We start from the raw sequence: 22103 nt of genomic DNA on the forward strand, positions 1-22103 counted from the left end.
AATAAAGTCCCCCACTCTTTGAAGTGTTCTGTCTGCTAGTGTAAAGCTAAAACACGTTACTTTATGATGGTGTATTTTTATTAGGGCAGGGTAGTCATACTACAAAAATGTCTGTTTTGTTTTTTTTGCCTTTTTTGTTCTTAAATAAAGCAGTGGAGATCATTAATTCCAGGTGTTACTAATCCTTTCTCAGACTGTTTTCTTGTCAGTATCCTGTTATGGCGCTTTGTGCCCGTACACTCTAAACAAAACTGCTCTTCTTGGTTAGAGATTGAGATTTCAGAAAGGTTTTAACATTTGGCATTAACTGCGACAGATTCTGCGCCAAACTGTCATATTATACTGGAGTTATGGCCACCAGTATGCGTTGTATTATACTGTAGGATGCCCAAGAGAAAGACAGTGGACAGCTGACATAAATCATCTAGACATGGACAGCAGTTTTTCTTAAAAATTTTAAATCAATGGCCACAGTAAAAGAGAGAAAATGCAGTACCAGTCAGAAAAGTGATTGCACTCTGTGCTGAAGAATAGGCCATAAAAATTCAGATATTCCCTTATAAATAACCATCTACATTAAGACAGTAGGTACCTGGCAAACGCAGACTGAACAGTCATCCCCAGGTTTTGGAAATTCTGCTCCCTCCTGGTATATTGCGCCTTCATAGATGCATTCAACTGAGAAGAAAAAAAATCACAATGAATATTTTGCCTGCAATTTCTCCTTCAAAAAGCGTACATCTCTTTCTAGAAAAGAGTGATATAAAATGGACAGTACTGCAGCTGGACTGATAAGAGGAACTCTGACAAAATGGAAGCAATGCCCTAATTGTGAAAAATCTCTTTCCTTCTCCTTAAGACACATTTGCATTTGCATTTCTCTCTCAGATGCGTCTAAGACATTTTCAATGATTGCAGAAATTTCTTAGCCAGCAGAAGCAATCATACTTCAAAGAAAAAGCTGAAACTGTTTTCCAGGTCATTTCTCATAAAAAGAGATGGGGCCTAATGAGGGTGTAAGAGCCAGTCCTAAAATGTTCAAATCAATGTATTTGCTTAAGTAGAATAAAATGTTAATTTCATAGAGGTACTTAGATAATGGTATAATCCTTCACCCCCAGAAGCAAACATGTAATCAAACTTTCTCAGCTACAGTATTTTTGTAATAACAGAATGTTCACTATATTGTAGTCACTTGTGGTCAGTTAGAAACACAGTTTCCTTGGTAGAAAGTTGATCTGTTAGACAGGCTGAAGGCACAAACGTACAAATGTACCTGAACAGTAAGTTAGAGAAACTAAACAACCAAGATACGGACGGAGTGGTGGCTCTGAGGCTAGGGATATGCACTGGCAATCCGAAGGTTGCCGGTTTGAATCCCGTAAATGCCAAAAGGGACTCTGCTCTGTTGGGCCCTTCAGCAAGGCCCTTAACCTGCAATTGCTGAGCGCTTTGAGTAGTGAGAAAAGCGCTATATAAATGCAAATAACTATTATTAAGATACAGTGGGGTACAAAAGTATTCAATACTCTTGAAAATCATCATCATTTTCTGCATGACAAAAGACTTTAAAATATATTTACCCATTCAGTATTTTTACTGTAAACTCTTAGACTGTAACAATACATCTCAAAAGTCAAAATAAGCAAGACATTTAAGTGAAGAAGAAAAACTCCAAAGCTCTTCATATTAATACTTTGCTGAGAACCCTTTTGCTACAATAACAGCCTTCACTCTTTTGGGGTGAGTATGGCTCAGTTTTGCACATTGTTCAGGAGTGATTCTTCCCCATTCTTCTTGGCAGAATTTATAGAGAACCTCTAAGTTGGTGGGATGCCACCTCTTTTCAAATAGTGCCACAGATTCTCAATGGGGTTAAGATCAGGACTTTGACTTGGCCATTCCTAAACATTCACCTTTCTGTTTTTGAGCCATTCCACTGTCACGTTGGCCTTATGCTTTGGGTCTTTGTCATATTGTAAGATGAAACTTCTCCTGAGCCATATGTTCATAGCAGACTGGAACAAGTTCCCCTGCAATATTATGCGGTATTTGTGTCAATCCATTTTCCCTTCAACTCTGATAAGATTCCCAGTCCCAGAACATGAAAAGCATCCCCAAAGCATGATGCTGCCACCGCCATATTTCACCATAGGCATGGTGTTACTTGAGGCATGGACTGTGTTATAAGGTTTTACACTACACATACCTCTTTAAAGTCCCACTAATAAGTTCTATTTTAGTCTCATCTGGCCATAAAACCTTCTACCTCATTTTAACTGGGTCTTTCTCATGCTTTATAGCAAATGCCATTCATGCTTTTATGTGGACCTTCTTAAGGAATGGCTTCTTTCTTGCTACCATTCCGTAGAGGCCTGTTTTATGGAGAGCTCTTGAAATCGTGGACCCTTGCACCTCCACTCCAGTTTCAGCCAAAGAGTATTGCAGACTTCTAAGAGTGACGGTTGGATTTTTTGCAGCCTCTCTCACCAGTTGAAGTCTTGCTCTGATGTTTAGTTTTGATGAATGGCCTGTTCTAGTAAGAGTCTGGGTGCTGTGATGAACCTTCCACTTTTTGATGATGGCTCCAATGGTGCTTAATGGGAAATTCAATCTCTTCAATATTTTTTGTAGCCATTTCTTGCCTTGTATATTTCAATGACTTTGTTTCTAACATCAGCAGAATGCTCCTTTGCCTTGATTTTTGCAGTGTTTGTCCAACAAAGACTATGGTCCTTACTGTACAAAGGGTGCTTTTATATCTAGAGAGATATAAAGGACTCACAAGTGGTACCTAATTATGTTACAACTGTCAAATGACTGTCACCATTGTTTCGTTTGTGATTCATTGGTCATTTGTGTAAACCTGGAGCTTCTGAAACACAGAGGTTTAAATACTTATGCAAATACTAACTTTGAAGTTTTTCTTCTTCAGTTAAGTATCTACAGAAAATGGTTTATTTTGACTTTTGAAATGTATTGTTACCACATAAGAGTTCACATTAAAAATACTGAATGCATAAATATGTATATAAATCTTTTGTTATGCAGAAAATTATGATGACTTTCAAGGGGAATGAATACTTTTGCACGCCACTGTATGTAAAATTTCATAAATAAGAAATTATCCTTTTTTTGATTTATCGGTTTTCCCTTTCTATTTTTATTTGAACTGTTTCAGCTTTGAATTTCAATAAAAGCTTTTGAAGTGGCGGTCTAAATACCTGAAACAAACTGTGGATCTACAGAAGTTTGAAATCCTGAATAAATGCAGCTATAGATGGGTAATAAAGCAAATGATAAATCCAAATATTCAATTAGTTTAAAATGATTTTTCACCACCTAAAATACATGAAATGCACCTCAACATTGATATTTTGTATTAAGGCCTTGTAATGGCCGAATAATGACCGAATAATGGACTAATTGGATTCATTTTCTATTTTCATATCTGACATCTTTTGTACTTTTTAGCAACAAAGAAGTTCCACTCCCAAAGAGTAGTTAGGTACAGAATGTGGGGTTTGTGTGAAGATTCTTGTCATATGAGCATACATTTAACACAACTAATACACTAAGTTCACCTTCAGCTATTTTAGAGTTAGAAACATTTAGATAGATAGATAGATAGATAGATAGATAGATAGATAGATAGATAGATAGATAGATAGATAGATAGATAGATCGATAGATAGATAGATCGATAGATAGATAGATAGATAGATAGATAGATAGATAGATAGATAGATAGATAGATAGATAGATAGATAGATAGATAGATAGATACTTTAGTAATCCTAAGGGGAAATTCACATTCTCCAGCAGCAGCATACTGATACAATAAACAATATTAAAGATTGATAATAATGCAGGTAAAAAAAAAAACAAAAAAAACAGACAATAACTTTGTATAATGTTAAATGTTAATGTTTATTGGGGTGGAATTGAAGAGTCGCATAGTTTGGGGGAGGAACGATCTCCTCAATCTGTCAGTGGACCAGGACAGTGACAGCAGTCTGTCGCTGAAGCTGCTCTTTTGTCTGGAGATGATACTATTAAGTGGATGCAGTGGATTCTCTATAATTGATAGGAGCCTGCTGAGCGCCCGTCGCTCTGCCACAGATGTTAAACTGTCCACCTCCATGCCAACAATAGAGCCTGCCTTCCTCACCAGTTTGTCCAGGCATGAGGCGTCTTTCTTCTTTATGCTGCCTCCCCAGCACACCACCGCATAGAAGAGGGCGCTCGCCACAACCGTCTGATAGAACATCTGCAGCATCAAATTGCAGATGTTGAAGGACACCAGCCTTTTAAGGAAGTATAACCGGCTCTATCCTTTCTTGCACAGAGCATCAGTATTGGCAGTCCAGTCTAATTTATCATCCAGCTGCACTCCCAGATATTTATAGGTCTGCACCATCTGCACACAGTCACCTCTGATTCAACATTTAGGAGAGTTGGATGAAATAATAAAAAAAAAAATTGCATTTTTGTCTCACAACCATGCTGCTACATGTTTACAAGTCCAAAGCTGAATGCCTTAACTTGTTTGTAATAAAAGTTTCAATGTGAAGTAAATCTCATTACATTATAATAATAATAATAATAATAATGCATTTTATTTATAGGGGCACTTTACATTAGCAGTAAATCTCAAAGTGCAACATAAAGGCAAAGGCAAGATAAAAAGACAGATAAAACAACAATAATTAACTCATTCTTGTTAATAAGCTTTTCTAAATAGAAAAGTCTTTAGCTGTTTTTTAAAACAGCCCACAATCTGCGGTGTTCTCAGGCTCTCTGGTAGGGCATTCCAGAGCCGTGGAGCAGCGGCTACAAAGGCTCGGTCTCCCATTGTATGAAGTTTGGTCACCGGGGGCGAAGGCGGTAGGTATTTGTAAAACGGAGGTTTCTTGTAGTGGATTGCAATAAAAGGAGTTCTTTAAGATATTGTGGAGCATTTCCATGGATAAACTGGTGAGTAAACAAGCAGAGTTTGTATTCGATACGGAGATGGATAGGGAGCCAATGAAGTGATCGAAGGATTGGTGAGATATGTTCATATTTCCGCACCCTCATCAGGATTCTTGCAGCACTATTTTGAATTTGTTGGAGCTTTTGAAGGCTCTTGTTGGGCATCCCTATGAGGAGTGCATTACAATAGTCCAGTCTGGAAGAGACAAAGGCATGAACCAGCTTTTCAGCATCACAGAGGGAGAGGTAGGGATGGATTTTGGCTATGTTTCAGAGATGAAGGAATGCAGTTTTACAAAGGTGATGGATATGTATATCAAATGACAGATGGGAGTCTAACTTAACACCCAGATTTATAACAGAAGGGTAGCGGGTAATGGTGCGGTCAGAAAAGGAAATACAATTTACAGAGGAATGAAGTTGATGGGGGGTGCCAATTAAAATAGCTTCAGTTTTGGTGCTGTTCAGCTTGAGGAAGTTCCTGTACATCCATGCCTCAATCTCATCCAAGCAAGAGGAAAAAGTTGATGGAGGTGTAAGAGAAGTTGAATCCAGTCTCACATAGAGCTGCGTATCATCGGCATAGCAATGGAATGAAACTCCATGCTTGTGGATGATATGACCCAGGGGTAGTATATAGATATTAAAGAGGGTCGGCCCCAGGACTGATCCTTGTTGGACTCCACAGGTGACAGTGTGGGTATGAGATTTAGCAACCCCCAAGGCCACATACTCAGTCCTGTCTGTAAGATAGGACTCAAACCACTCGAAAGCAATGCCAGAAAGTCCAATTGTACAGTGAAGATGATGAAGAAGAATATTATGATCTACCGTATCAAATGCAGCTGTAAGGTCCAGGAGGATAAGGAGTGATGGAGAGCCCTGGTCAGCAGCCATCAGGAGGTCATTGGTGACTCTAATCAGGGCTGCCTCTGTGCTGTGAGAAGTTCGGAAACCAGACTGAAATCTTTCAAACAGATTGAATTTTTTGAGGTGATCCTGAAGCTCATTAACACTTTTAAAACTCATGAAAAAGTACACAAGTACCATTAATGATTTATAAATGACAGGAAATGCTATATTTTTAGTTTCTCTACTTATTGTAATTGTGGCAAAATAAGCACCTCGTAATTTTTAAAACAAGTTATAAATAGTATGCACGGCATAACATTTAGGTGCGTTTGGGGATTTTGAAAGTTGAAACGTTTTTAATTTATTATTTACTTCATCAAAGAGACATTTTTGTTTATTAAATATTTTGTCATAGGGGTGTTCTGTGGTGGGCTGGCACCCTGCCCGGGGTTTGTTTCCTGCCTTGCGCCCTGTGTTGGCTGGGATTGGCTCCAGCAGACCCCCGTGACCCTGTAGTTAGGATATAGTGGGTTGGATAATGGATGGATGGATGGATAGGGGTCCTGCGGTGGGTTGGCACCCTGCCCGGGATTGGTTCCTGCCTTGTGCCCTGTGTTGGCTGGAATTGGCTCCAGCAGACCCCCGTGACCCTGTGTTCAGATTCAGTGGGTTGGAAAATGGATGGATGGATGGATAGGGGTGTTTATATGATGTATGATAGCGCTTTGCTCAACACACTGCACTGCTTATACCTGCTACTGAGGATCTGTTTGAAGTGGAAAAGAGAAAATGCTCAATAGATAATGCACTATACTAGCTGAAATAATGTCTGTCAAGATAAATTTGAAACTGTAAGCATATTTGTAATTGAAGTTGAACAGAATGCTTCTTGGTTGTTTTAAGGATGTGCAAAAGAAAGTTACTTAGGGCATAATGGACTTAATTATCATATTAATTGATTATAAACATTTTTACATGTGGCATGGCCTTTGAACATTTTTAAAGAAAAATGACCTTTTATTTGAAATTTACTTTGGTAACACAGTGCATCCATTAGAGTGGGCCAGGCATTAACTCCACCCATGACTTTACTGCTGTTGAAACAATCCAGCATTACCAGGGCCTACAAGGTATGGACAACTTAGTCTACTGATAGAGAGCTTGCACGACATGTTCTCTTGTCAGGGTCAGAAAAGGGTAAAGGCCAAGAAGAAGTAAAAATTAAAGTAATAATAAAATAAACTAAGCAGAGAGAATAACTAGTCACAAAACTGAGTGTCAAAAGGAATTCCTAAACTCGGAACGGGTGACCTTCACGTTAACACAGGATGCAATCTCTAGAGGCTCACCCCTAACAAAACAGGAACTGCCCTAATAATGGGAAGACAAAATCATAAATAATCAAGATGGCTGTGAAAATAGAACAAAATGATCCATAACAGGAAAATGAAACTTTGAATCAAAAAACTAATGGAAGATTCAGAATCTAGGGCTCAAAAAACTCTTGAATATGAATTCTCCATCTTGAAAACTGATGCAGAAAAATGCATCACAAATTAATAATGAACCCATTCATGACACTATGTGAACTGGACCTTACTGACCTGGACAAACTGGACAACAATCTGACTGTATTGGTTGAGCACAAGTGACCAAGGGACACTCTGGAGAAAGACAGGTGACATTTCCAGCCTGTGAATAAACAAGATTAATAAAGAATCAATGAAGATACTGACATTACTCTTATCCAAAACTGTCTCCCAATCAAGGGTTTGTAAGGTGGTAGCAAACATTTTTGTAGTGGCCCATAACTAACAATAGTGCCAAGAACGTAAAACTATTAAAAAGAGGTTTATTAAATGAATAGGAACAGTGAAGTAATACAGATGGGTGGATGCAGAAAATAGAACATGAAAAACTACTATAAATTTCTAAGGACACTTCCTAAAGCCGGTTTGAGTCAGTGTCCACTACGTAGGGAGACTCTTTCACATCCCTTTTATCTCCAATCCCTCCTTTCGGTTCTGTATATGAATCTGGTTTGTCTCTCTGTCATTAGTCGAATGCTTGACGCCATTTCTCCTTCCAAATCTACGGTCAACTAAGGACTTGAAGCTTTCTAAGGTCACTTTACATTCTCTTCCGAGTTTACCTCTGGATTAGTCCTGGAAGTAAGTCTGGAGTCAGGGGGCAGCCCTTGGAACAACAGACTTGAGGTCTGTCTAATAGCATTTGGCCTACCTTTACCTCTGAGCCTCTGGTCGGCCATAATGGTCCAGGAATATTTTTTGAAGAGGGTCAGGCAACCTTGTCAAATGCTGGGTCTTTTCCCTCTAGAATAACATAAAACATTTCCACCCAGGGTCGACACGGTTGTACATTGGTAACCCTGCTGCCACACAGTAAGGAGACCAGGGTCTGTGTACCGGGTTGTCCCCAGGTTGTCTCTCTGTGTCTGTGTGGGTTTCCACCCACTGTCCAAAGACATGCAGGTTAGGTGAAATTGTGATGCTATATTGGCCCAAGTGAGTTTGTGTGTGTTCCCCCTGCAATGGACCCTGTCCAGACTTTGTTCCTGTCCTGTGCTAGCTGAAATAGGCTCCACCACCTGTGACCCTGGTCTGGATTAAGCGGGTTAGAAAATGACATGACATTTCTCCCTAGGTTGGGTTTCTTTCCTTTTGTATGCTGTGTCTGCCTGTAGTTCGTCTAGTTTACTCCACATACTACAAAGCATACCATCTTGTTGGTGTTTCTACTATTGCACTGATATGGCGATTTATTGCCAAATATATGTCCAGGTATAGGCTTGAACTGCTCCGTCCTTGTTCCAGACCACTATAATCCCAGTCCTGACCAGATCCCCCACAAAGCATTACTTTGTATCAAACACAGGAGGCTCTGTAGCTCAGACGCTTTCTGTATCTCTCAGTGTGTCACTCTGCCTATTGAGCATCGCCTCCCAAACACGGGTGGCAATGGGAGATGAAATGCTCATCTCTGACACTCCTCCTTAGCACACACAGAGGTGACTTACCAGGCACAGACACAGCGTGCAGTTGTCTTCCTCAGGGGAAAAAGTCTCTTCGTTCTCAATAATGAGGCCATGATAGCTACAGCCTAGGAAATGAATAAAGAATAAGACAGAAAAGCAACTTGAGCTTTAGAGTACAAAGCTGCGTAAACTTGATATATTTATTGAGATGACACAAATCTGAATTGTGCATATGATTTTCAGGAAACAAATCATCCATAGGAAACTATTTTTCTAATACTACTGCTCTAATTTATTTGTATTTTGATATTTCTGTTGCATATACTGTATGTCAAAGAGTTCAACTGACATTTATTGAATAAAGTCATTTATTAACATAATTACTTATTTTAATAATAATTGAAATGTTTCTAAAACTTTTCCTCTGTGTCTTTCAGCATTTACAAATTAATTTGAAGTTGTATTTTTGTGCTGCCTCAAGGACACACTATTTAGTAATAACATCCAGTGCCCTTCTCCTGCCTGTAGAGATTTCTCTCTGGTGTTTCTCTCACATAGTAAAGAAAGTGCATGTTAGGTTGATTGGCAATTGTAAAATGGCTCCATGTGGGTGTGTGTGGGCTCCACAATGAAGTAGGGCCACATCCAGCATTGGTTTTCAAGTTGTGCCACATACTGCCAGGAAAGGATCAGGCTGCCTTCATTTGAGGAGAATGCTATGTTATGCTGTTTATCTGTTCTTATTTTTAAATATTCTTTTTGTTTGTTATGAGTAGGTTATAACATCACGAAAGTTATAACACATAGAAACAGGAAGCACAGGAGTAGTGCCTGGTGATGGGTGGAGGAAGCCCTGTGAAGCGTTGGAGGCTTCTGCCTGAAAAGATCCTCAGCCTTTGAAAATAGTGCCATCTAGTGGTGAATAGAAATCATAGTAGAGGAAGCACACATATAGGATAGTTCCAATCAGACATGTGCACTAAAAGCCTAAGTATGGTCTGTGTGTTCACTTTGAGCTCATGATAATCATGTTGTCATTAAAATACTGAAATAAATGTACATGTTAGTATGGGTGACAATTTTCAACTATAATATAATGTTTAAATATACTGTCCTAAACATGCAACCATTAGCAACCATATTGTAGTACCATGCCATGCTCTTTACATCGCTCTTTTGGGGACTTCGCTATCCTTAGGAAAAAATCGCTATCCTTGGAGAGTTTGCTGGCTGTTGTCCCACTAGTTGAAATTCTTAAGGCACTTTGATAGGCAGACTTGCCATTTTTATAGGGATCCCCACTGCTCATTTACATGATGGACCGCCAGCTCATTTTGTTGGTTACTCACCTCCAAGCTGACACAACAGTGATGAAAATAACAAGAATGTATCAGCATTCAGAGCCGGCAAAAACACCTGAGCTACACTACAATATATTATAAGCCAGCATTAATTTATAGTTAATTCTTTTCACATCAGGGGACTGCAATATGAAAGATTAATATTTTGCTTATCAATGTTTGGGGAATAATTGCACTAAGAGTCAAAGAGAATCATAACGGGGTTTAGAGAATATGCTTGGGGAGATGGGCATGAATAAGGGGATTTAGAGATTGTGACTACAGCAGGCTAGACTAGAAGAATATTAATGACACATTATAAGATCCTGTAGAAAGTAACAGTATAGCACAATATTTACATTATTTTCGGATAACAAGTTCCTTATTTACTTCAGCATCTTCATTGTATAGAATATAAGCAGTATTTTTCAAATTCTCTTTTATAGCATGAGGGCCAGCGCAAAACGTCAAAGCAGTCAGATGACTCTCAAAGCTTTGGTGGTGTTCAAAGCTTCAGATGTTATCAGTCACAGGGTAATGAAACTTCAATACAAGCCTCGATAGACTGTTTTAACACAGTGGGCTTCATTAAAGTGATACAAGCTTTGAAGCCTTGATGTCAAATGTCCCATCTCTAGTAGTGTCATCACATGTATAGAATAGAGTGTATTTCACAGTTGTATGTCCAAACAATATGAAAACTGGCACATGCATATTGATACAATTATGGTCTATGCTTGTGTCTTTTTCTTTTGTAAGTTTCATTATACATTCTTTAAATTTTGAGTGGACATTTATTCTACAATATTTTCCTTATTTTTGGACGGTTGCTTATTTCTTATACTAAGTATATCAGAACCAACACATGCTTACATTAACATTGAGTTTTTGAAGTATGTTAAGAGTCAAGGTAAATGTTTTAGCCCATTTTAATTGCTGTGTGTGCTTAATACAATTTAATGCTTGAATTCACTTCCTAGCCAAGATGGAAAAACTTTTCTATTTATATATCAGAAATTTAGATAAGACATTATTGTTAAAAGCATATTTTAAATATATAGCGCATCACAGCTTCAAAGTGGTTCAAACTTAAGTACCAAAATTAAAGATGGACAGCTCGCTGTCTGTGAGCTTTTTCCATGTTTACCACAATTCATCTCCTCCTGTTCCAACCCGACAAAAACCCAACTTCACTAAGATGTGCTTATAAGAAGGCCAGGCACCTTGAATTTGGGTGGGTAAGACTGAGTGCCAGTATATGTGAGTGTCTGTCCTGCCTGTGACGGACTGGTGGGTTCATACTCTGGATATACTGAAATAAGAATTGGCACTCCACCATGTAATGGTTTAGAAATAGGTAGAAGGTCCTAAATACATTTTGATGTTTGCATTTAGCAAAAAAAGAAAATGAATTTGATCTTCAGTTGTTTAAACCCCTTAAACCAGTTCAAGTTCATATGGGAATTCTTCATCTATTCCAGCAACATGTGCAGCTCAATTTTACACTATCTTGTTAATTCCATTAAGAAGGAAAAACATGGCTGACAAAGTGAATGGTTCATTAATTTGAATTCTATTACTTTAACAGTCTTCCTTTAGCTTCAATTCACTGTAAATCCCTGTCTTATAAAAGCATAGACAGGATGGTGGAAAGAAAAAAAAGGGTGACCATGACGGTTAAACGCACTATAAGCATGGGCCCTTAATAAAAAAAAAAAAAGTCCTTCGTTCAGCAACACAAAGGCTCAACAGCCACTTGGCAAGCCAAAATGCCTGCGAGCTCATCAGTGTGACATGTCATGGTCATTTCTGGAGTGGAGAGCACTTAATCTGAACGGTGAGCTCAGCGGCTTTATTAGATAATCGTTCGCAGGTGTTCCTCTATTGTTGAGTCGCATTTTGTTAAAGTTAAGTGCCATTCATATGTATTTTCTTAGGGCTTAATGAGTTCGTTTATTGAAAACAGGCGGGCTTTCCCTCCTTTCAGCAGAATGTGGATCAGCACTTGGCTATCATCTTTGAATCTGGTTGTGGATGGGCCGAGTGAAAAAGCATTGCGAGAAATGTGTCCAATCATGAGAAGCCACAGAATTATTGGTGGGTGATACAATTTTTATTAATAGATTTATTTATGAACTCATTTTCAAAACATGGGAAGAACTATATAATTTTATGCAAGAGATGCAAAATTTAGTCCCTATAAATCACTCTAGTTAGAACAAAAGTAAAGAGCGGAACATGAGGCTGCTGAAGCCCTGAACCACTGGCAGGCTTATTGTTCCAGCTATGCATTTCATCCGAGGCTAATTGTGCCTTCTAAATGAAGTTTTCGACGTGGTATTGGGAGACCAGCTGGCTTGAACCTGTGGAGTATTTACTGGTAGCCTTCAAGGTTTTATTTTTTTGTAGGTTTATACTTTGCTGTGGTTCATGTTGCCTTTCTACTGTTGCACTCTATGACCCTGATTTGCAATATGCGGGTTTGGAAAATAATTAAAAGAATACATTTTGCTAAAAATTGGATGCAAACCTTTTCCTTAAGTCATTTAGTTTTATTGCAGGGTCATGGAAGAGATGATCCTGCCAACATTGCACCAGGGCTCCGCACAGCACACTATTACATTTTGTTATGTTGTGCTTCTTCCAAGTGGAGTGCCATGCGGCAACCTTTACAGAAGCTCTCTTTCTCCTTTTTATTTAGAATTACTAATATTTTTAATGTAATTAAGTAATTTTATTAATAAGTAATGTTAAGTAATTTGGCGTCTGGCTTGTTACCATACATTTTTGAATGAATTTTTAAACCAAACTGAAGAGACGCAGCTGTTAATACAGACCTGTGCTATGGTCCGTTTTAACTGCCTCTCAGACAGGCTGCAAACTTGAGAAATGCCACACAGTGACCGTAAAGGATCTGATGGCTTACTACATCTCTAATATCTGAGAATATAAGAGACTTTGAGAAATGTAAAGTGGGATATATTAAATATTCCTATATTTACCTGGTAGCACTATGATCACCACTGCCTAATTAATGCCCTACCAGAGGAGCTGCTCATCTGAAAATGGTCAGGGCAAAAGACTATCCAGATCAAGGATAAAAGTTACAAGCTTGTCCGGAGTGAAGATAAAAGTAAGGTGGAAAGGATTCAGACCTGGCCTGACCTCATAGAGAGTTGTTTGAACTGTTAAATCTCATAGCGAGTTACAGTAAGTTCAAGTACTATTCTAATTTTGGGTAATGCGGAAAACTGGCTAACACCTTTTATTTCAGAAGCTTTTTTAATGCTAGATGGGTATTATCAGATTGAGTGGAAAAAGCAGGAGTGGGACTGGAGATTTTTGTGAATATGTAATGGTGAAAAAGGGAGTGTAGTACAATTAAAACTAAAATGTGTGATCAAGACAATGAAATGCGGACTGAATTCATCCATGTCACTGCCCAAGTTGCATCATCCTGGCTGACTCAGCAAAGGAAATGATCAACTCTGTACCAATATCTTAATGATGAATCATTCTGAATTGAATGTCTGTTAGGCATACTCCATACATGGGCACTACAAGCTGGACCTGCTCTATCCAAATATTAATGACTTTAAGTTTAAACCTGTAGTATGATCTGAGCAGGTCTGGTCCCATCTTACTGCCACCTACAGGCCAGTTACTGTCAGCAGCAGCTCTCTGTTATTCAAGCCAAAAGTTTTGTATTTTTAAGGGTGGTTGTTAGTTAGTTACTAACTAACTAACTAACTAACTAACTAACTAACTAACTAACTAACTAACTAACTAACTAACTAACTAACTAACTAACTAACTAACTAACTAACTAACTAACTAACTAGTACTTCTGTAAAACTTTAATTTCCCCTTGGGGATGAATTATCTATCTATCTATCTATCTATCTATCTATCTATCTATCTATCTATCTATCTATCTATCTATCTATCTATCTATCTATCTATCTATCTATCTATCTATCTATCTATCTATCTATCTACAGCTATTGTTATTTAGGGTTCACAACACATTTAGTTAACATACTGTACAAGTGAAAACCCCAAGTACTTGGAGAACTATACTTTTACTATATTTATGTAAACTGCTCAAAAAAATTAAAGGAACACTTTGAAAACACATCAGATCTCAATGGGAAAAAAATCCTGCCGGATATCTCTACTTATATGGACTGGGTAATGTGTTAGGAACGAAAGGATGCCACATTGTTTGACGGAAATGGAAATTATCAACCTACTGATAGCTGAATTCAAAGACACCCAGAAAATAAAAGTGAAAAAATTGCATTGAGGCAGGCTAGTCCATGTTGCCGAAATTTCATTGCATCAACTCAAAATCATACTCAGTAGTTTGCATTGTCGGGGCATGCTCCTAATGAGACGACAAATGGTGTCCTGGGGGATCTCCTCCCAGATCTGGATGACGGCATAACTGAGCTCCTGGATAGTTTGAGGTGCAACCTGGTGGCATCAGATGGACCGAAAAATAATGTCCCAGAGGTGTTCTATTGGAGTTAGGTCAGGCAAGCGTGGGGGCCAGTCAATGGTATCAATTCCTTTATCCTCCAGGAACTGCCTACATACTCTTGTCACCTGAGGCGGGGCATTGTCGTGCACCTGGAGGAACACAGGACCCACTGCACCAGCATAGGGTCTGACAATGGGTCCAAGAATTTCATGAATATGCCTCCCCAGACCATCACTGACCCACCATCAAACCAGTCATGCTGAATGATGTTACAGGCAGCATAACTTTCTCCATGGCTTCTCTAGAGCCTTGCACATCGTCACATGTGCTCAGGGTGAACCTGCTGCCATCTGTGAAAAACACAGGGTGCCAGTGGTGGACCTGCCAATTGTGGTATTCTTTGGCAAATGCCAGTTGAGCTCCATGGTGCCGGGCAGTGAGCAAAGGCCCCACTAGAGGACGTCGGGCCCTCAGGCCACCCTCATGAAGTCTGTTTCTGATTGTTTGGTCAGAGACATTCATACCAGTGGCCTGCTGGAGGTCATTTTGTAGGGCTCCGGCAGTGCTCATCCTATTCACACTTGCCCAAAGGAGCAGAAACCGGTCCTGCTGATGGGTTAAGGACCTTCTACGGCCCTGCCCAGCTCTCCTAGAGTAACTGCCTGTCTCCTGGAATTTCCTACATTTCCTTGAGACTGTGCTAGGAGACACAGCAAACCTTCTGGCAATGGCACGTATTGATGTGCCATCCTGGAGAAGTTGGACTACCTGTGCAACATCTGTAGGGTCCTGGTATCGCCTCATGCTACCAGTAATGACACTGACTGTAGCCAAATGCAAAACTAGTGAAAAAACAGTCAGAAAACACTTGGGGGTTGTCTCATTGTTGCCCCTCTAGTGCACCTGTTGTTAATTTCATTAACACCAAAGCAGCTCAAACTGATTAACAACCCCCTCTGCTACTTAACTGACCAGATCAACAGCCCAGAAGTTTCATTGACTTGATGCTATACTCGGATTAAAAAGTGTTCCTTTAATTTTTGAGCTGTATATTTTTGTTATTACTGTTCAGTTTATCATTTACTATCTATGCATTCTGTTTCTATGTTCAGTTATGTGCCTTGTGCTTTGTGCTCTTCGAACATGGGAAAGGTGCTATACAAACTGAATGTATTAATGTTGTTAATATTATTTGTGGGTTATACCACAGAAGGTGGGACCACTCTGATGTCACCGCTGAAGGACCGCTGTCAGCCTGTTAAATCCTGAAGCTGAAAGTGAATCATTCAGTTGTTCATTAACGTTGGAAGTGTGCTTTAGTTATTGTGTGTATTAACTTTTCTGGGTTCTTGGATTATTGCTTGTGTTCTTGGATTTTGCTCCTGTTTTTGAATTTTGACTTGTTTGGCTTGGATTGAGTTTTTAGGAAAGTCCATTGTCCTTATTTTGCTTTTTTCCCATGTTTTTTCTTTTGTTTACATAAATGAAGAATTTATAATGATTTTTTGTGGATTTGTTTCTTAAGCCAAAGCTTTTTATTTACAATTTTCCTCTCACTTGTGAAGCATTTTGATGCATTTTGGAACATTTAAAGCAATTTGAACTTTCAAAGCATGCTCCCCATTTTGGAGCCTGCTTGTGGAGTTGGTCTTAGGGTACTATTTTTGTTAACATTTTTTTATGTTCTTGTTTTCCTCATTATGGTTCTGGCATGTATTTCTTGATTATTCAATTCCCTGGCAAGTTGTATATATTTTTGTACCTGCCACTAGGAAACATGCCCTGTGTTGTCAGGGGCATGTCCTCAGAGGATGTGAAATTCACCATCGACAAAATGGGTTTAAAGGTCGGTTGATTCAAACCCCTAAACAAACCTTTGCTAATCCTTATTTTTGACTGTCTTTCCGTTTCAGATCTTTGCTTTGTTTTTGACTATGAATATGTCTCTTGCTTTGGCAATTTGCTCAGTGTTTTTGATCACCTGGTTGTGACCAGTTATTGTTGCAGTTCAGAATAATAAAGTAATAATGGCTGCTTTGATGACTAACTGGCTCAATCAATTTATTTTAGTCAAGGAGTCAGTGTTTTGAATTCAGCCTTGTAATTGCTGCAAATGAAACTTCCTGTTAAATCATCTTACCATTGTTATATGGCATCAATACTGAGTAATTCTGTGCTAGCATACATGAATTTCTGAGGGCATAATCATTCTGCATAAAACAAAATAGTGGAAACAACTCTTACGACTACAGAGTGGGCAACAGTGATCTTCATCCAAAACTGGGTGTGAGCAGGAAACTGAGCAGGAGACCTGAGAGCAGAATACATTGCCTTCCTGTAAAAAGATAAAATATACATGTCTCTGAGAGGAAAAAAAAACTAGTTATTGCTATTAAACAAATAAAGTTATCATATGGAAAAACCTATGGAAAACTTGAAGAGTTATTAATACAGAGATTCACTTTAATTTTTGCAGCATGCCAGGACAGTCCTGTCTTCTTGGTTCTTTTACTTGTAAATGTTTTCCTGAAAACCCTAATATTTTTTCCTACTACCCAAATCAGTGATGTTGGTTAAACTTCTCATATACAGTGCCCTCCACAATTATTGGTACCCCTTGTAAAAATTAATAACAAGGATTAGAAAAAAAAAATCACTTTTTGCTGAAGAACCGTCATCTTTTAATTGAAGCAAGTTAATTCAAATGAAACAAAGCCCTCATCAAGAAATACATATTTTTAACAAAAACTCATGTGCCACAATTGTTGGCACCTTTGGAAATTAATGTAACTGAAGCAAGTGTCCCATTTAAATTGGACATTTTTAAGTTGATTGGAGTGTATGGGAACTTTCCAGCTTAAATCAATGACTTCCTGATTAACTGGGATACAAATGTGAGGAGACACAGAACCACATTCCCTTAGCCAACCATCATCATGGTAAAGAAAAGAGAACATTCAGGCCAAATGAGGGAGAAGTGTGGTGTGATTCATAACTCAGGGAATGGCTATAAAAAATAGCTACTCACCTGAAAATGCCAGTTACAGTTAGGGTAATAATAAAAATGTGGTCATCAACTGGAACTGTGACGAACTTGACTGGAAAAGGACCCAAGTTTATTTTACACCCACGTACAATGAAAAGGATGGTAAGAGAGGCAATAATACCTCAAAGGATCACTGCTGGGGAATTGCAAGAAAAAGTAGAATCCTGGGGTTATGAAGTCTGCAGAACCACCATCAAACAGCATCTCCATGCCAACATATTATTTGGAAGGTATGCCAGAAAGAAGCCTTTTCTGTCAGTTATCCACAAAAGTAGGCGCCTGGAGTTTGGAAAATGTTACTACAACTTTGACTAGAACTGTGTTCTATGGTCTGATGAAAGAAAAATTGAACTTTTTGGCAATAAACAATCAAAGTGTGTTTGGTATAAAAAGAAGGATGGCTGTAATGAAAAGAACCTTGTCCCAACTGTGAAATATGGTGGAGGTTCTGTGATGTTGTGGGTCTGTTTTTCCTCCAAAGGCCCTGGAAGCATTGTTAGGGCAAATGCCATCATGGATTCCATGAAATATCAGGACATTTTAAATCAGAACGTGGCTGCTTCCTCCAGAAAGCTAAAACTGGGTCGCCATGGGATCTTCCAGCAGGATAATGATCTGAAACACATGTCCAAATCAACCCTGCAATGGTTAAGTGACCACAAAATCAAAGTTCTGCCCATTACCGTCTCAGTCCCCTGACCTGATCCCTACTGAAAACCTGTGGAGTGAGCTGAAGAGGAGAAAACACAGGAGAGGCCTGAGGACCTTGGATGATCTGGAGAGATTATGTAAAGAAGAACAGTCTCAGGTGCCATGCTCTGTATTCTCCAACCTCATAAAAGGTTACAAGAGAAAACTGTGCTGTTATATTGGCAAAGGGAGGTTGTACAAATTATTAAATGCAGGAGTGCCTACAATTGTGGCACATGTGTTTTTGTTAAAAATATTTGTTTCTTGATGAGGGCTTTGTTTTTCATTGAAACTTGACTCAATTAAAACTCAGATGTTTCTCATTTTTTCAGTGCAAGATGAAGGTTCTTCAGAAATCAGTGATTTTTTTCTAATCCTTCTTACTAATTTTTACAAGGGGTGCTAATAATAGTAGAGGGCACTGTATAAGGCACAGTAGATGGCTCAGATTCCAGGGGTCTTATGATAAATGCCTTCTATAGAATTCAGACTAAAACATGGAGTATGGACATACAAGAAACATTGCGAACATACAAGAAAATTCAGATGCATAAAATTGTGCATAAGCAAACTTGTATGAACTTTCCCTTTATAAATCCCAATCAATGTCAGCCCCTCCCTGACTCCTCCCAGAATATTGCCTATTTTAATATACAAATCTATATAAATAGCCCCTTCCATTCAGTGTTTTGTTAAAAGACAATGGCAAAAGCATGTGTGAAAAAAGAAGAATTTCAGTGAATGCGAAACAGAGGTCCTACTCAGTGAGGTGGAGGCAGGGAAAAAAAGTACTATTTGGTGGCTTAAGCAGTGGTATAAGCAACAAAAGAAATTGTTGGAGTCGCACAGCATGGTAGAGGCACTCAAAAGTTCAAATTCAGAAAGTTGCACATTACCCAAAATAAAAGAAGAAGTGGTCAGATATCAAAATCGATGTGAAAAGGCGAGTCGCAGCCCACTGTCTGAGTGTCAACACCACTGGAGGATGTAGCAGAATTCGGTTTGAGCAATGAAGCTGATGGAATTATTGGTGAGACACTTATAGCCGTCATTTTACCAGTGTGTGAGAGGATCTCCATCACCAAATGTGAAGGTGATATATTTTTTTTTTTATCATTATCTATACTCGTGTAAATAATTTGCATGTTTAATAAGACAAACAAGCAGGCAGTAGATGCAGTATTACTGTTCAATTTTGTTTCAGTTTATATTACAAAAGGTGACCCCTGTACTGGGGAAACGACTCTAGTTGGTGATGGTGCTGCTGTGCCAAGCGTATCTTCAGGCGCTGGCTACAAGCCTGACTTGGAAAACTGCTGAGCGACCATCTGGCTGTGTGCTGATGGATGCTGTTCTGAAGTCACATAATGTAATACTGGATTCTGTAAGAGATGTGGCCGATGAATTAAGGAATATAAATGTTGTACTATGTGATACTGACTACAAATTAAATTAATTGGTTAAAAAATAAATGCTGAATCTGATTACCCATTTTAACATTCTACTAATTGAAATCAAGCAAAGTTGTAATGCTGTCTGATTTAGCTGATCATTTGGTGGGTCAGGTTCATCACACCACATCTCTTCATGTACAGGCAAGCCACAACTGTGTGCCACTTTATGCAGCACAGTTGGCCCATGCGACACACTTTCTGTGGACTCTAGAGCAGCACTCCACCAGTCTAATCCTGGCAGGGCCAAAGGCTCTTAAGATGCCCTATAGTATGTTCTAGCACAGCCCAAGCATGAGAATGGAGGTCATTATGATGTCACTCTTGTTAAGTCAGTGGGTTGGCGATAGGGGTGAGAAGCCAGGTCTTCAATGGGTACCCACTTTCACCTAAGTAATTGTGTTATATGGTTATATCATACAGATAACTCACAATTTTGACCGAAGGGGTAATATTAAATGTCTTATCTTACTGAGAAGACAGCCATCACACACAACACCATTTTCAAGTGTGTTCCCAACACTACTATGTTGAGCCAGGCCAGTAACATTAAAGAGATTAATTTTCACATCACAGAAAATTTTCACATTAATAGAGTGGAAATGCTTTTGATTTACATAATCAAATTCATTCTCTGAATGCACCTTTATAGCAATATGCATGCAATTGACTGCTCCAATTACATTTGAAAAACAGGATATTGCTGCGAATTGCACTTTGATGTTTGCTTGTTTAACCACAGTGTAAGGAAATCATATATACTGCACTGCATCTGAATGACAAGTGGATAATACCATCCCACACAGCTGGCATGGCAAGACTCAGTAATGACTGAGAAATGCCTGATGGATCAGCCAGCTCATGTTGAAAAGCTCCTGTGGCTAAAAACTCAAGGATGGACAGAACTTGCAAAGGAGCAGGTAATGCAAAATTACTCAAAGTCTACCATTTGTAAAGCCAGACCCAGTTTAGCACACAGCTCCATGAGGACAGCTCTTGGAAATTGAAATCGACTTAGAAGCCAGTCATCATCATGGGACAATAAATTAGTATGATCTCTAAATAGTTCTCTTTGTGTGGGCTGTATGCTACTTTTCATGAGGTGTCTTTAGAACATTATTTTCATTTGATTATCTTGTGTTTTTTTAATCACTAATTCATTTTCCATCCATCCATCCATTTTCCAACCCGCTATATTCCTAACTACAGGGTCACGGGGGTCTGCTGGAGCCAATCCCAGCCAACACAGGGCACAAGGCAGGAACCAATCCCGGGCAGGGTGCCAACCCACCGCAGGTTCACTAATTCATTTTCACACTCACCATAAGTCTTCTAACTAGGATAACTAGGAAAAGAAAATCCGAGCACATTTCTCCAGTTTTGATGTCACTACACTGGTTACCTGTGTCATTCAGAATTGATTTTAGAATTCTGCTTATGGTTTATAAAGCCTTAAATAATCTCACTCCATCTTATATATCGGAATGTCTGACAACCTATATTCCAAATCGTAACCTTAGATCCTCAAATGAGTGTCTCCTTAGAATTCCAAGAGCAAAACTTAAAAGAAGTGGTGAGGCGGCCTTCTGCTGTTATGCACCTAAAATCTGGAATAGCCTGCCAATAGGAATTCGCCAGGCTAATACAGTGGAGCACTTTAAAAAACTGCTGAAAACACATCAATTTAACATGACCTTCTCATAATTTCACTTTAATTTAATCCTGATACTCTGTATATTCAATTCATTATAATAACTATTCATGGTGGCTCTAAAATCTGTACTAACCCCTACTCTCTCTTCTGCTTCTTTTTCCAGGTTTCTTTGCGGTGGCGCTTGCGCCACCACGATCTACTCAAAGCATCAAGATGTTCTAACAATGATGGATTAAAAGCCAGAAGTCTGCATGACCATCATCATCAAGTCCTTACGTGAGAACCCTAAATACAAAGAGGACTATTTCATTTTTGTTAGGTAGAATGCTCAGAGGGGACTGGGTGGTCTCATGGTCTGGAACCCCTGCAGATTTTATTTTTTACTCCAGCGTCTGGAGTTTTTTTTTTGTTTTTTCTGTCCTCCCTGGCCATTGGACCTTACTCCTTTTCTATGTTAACTAATATTGTCTTATTTTAATTTCTTACTTTGTCTTTTCTTTTTCTTTTCTTCATTATGTAAAGCACTTTGAGCTACATTGTTTGTATGAGAATGTGCTATATAAATAAATGTTGTTGTTGTACTGATATGCATCAGATCACTCATATAAATAAAGAATT

General features: G+C 38.8%; 1 protein-coding gene across 4 annotated transcripts in view; it reads right to left on the reverse strand.

Moving 5' to 3' along the window:
- LOC114645883 (uncharacterized) overlaps positions 1–22103 on the reverse strand; it is a 235378-nt gene that overhangs the window by 38678 nt on the left and 174597 nt on the right. For all 4 annotated transcript variants that reach the window (XM_028793784.2, XM_028793783.2, XM_028793782.2 and 1 more), the window contains exons 17-20: positions 16889–16979; positions 8864–8946; positions 7431–7518; positions 593–678 (exon numbers count right to left, since the gene is read on the reverse strand). In XM_028793784.2, coding sequence (XP_028649617.1) covers positions 593–678; positions 7431–7518; positions 8864–8946; positions 16889–16979 — 348 coding nt within the window. The remainder of the gene's footprint in view (positions 1–592; positions 679–7430; positions 7519–8863; positions 8947–16888; positions 16980–22103) is intronic.

The sequence above is a fragment of the Erpetoichthys calabaricus genome, chromosome 2, assembly GCF_900747795.2.
Source record: "Erpetoichthys calabaricus chromosome 2, fErpCal1.3, whole genome shotgun sequence".
Classification (NCBI taxonomy): domain Eukaryota; kingdom Metazoa; phylum Chordata; class Cladistia; order Polypteriformes; family Polypteridae; genus Erpetoichthys; species Erpetoichthys calabaricus.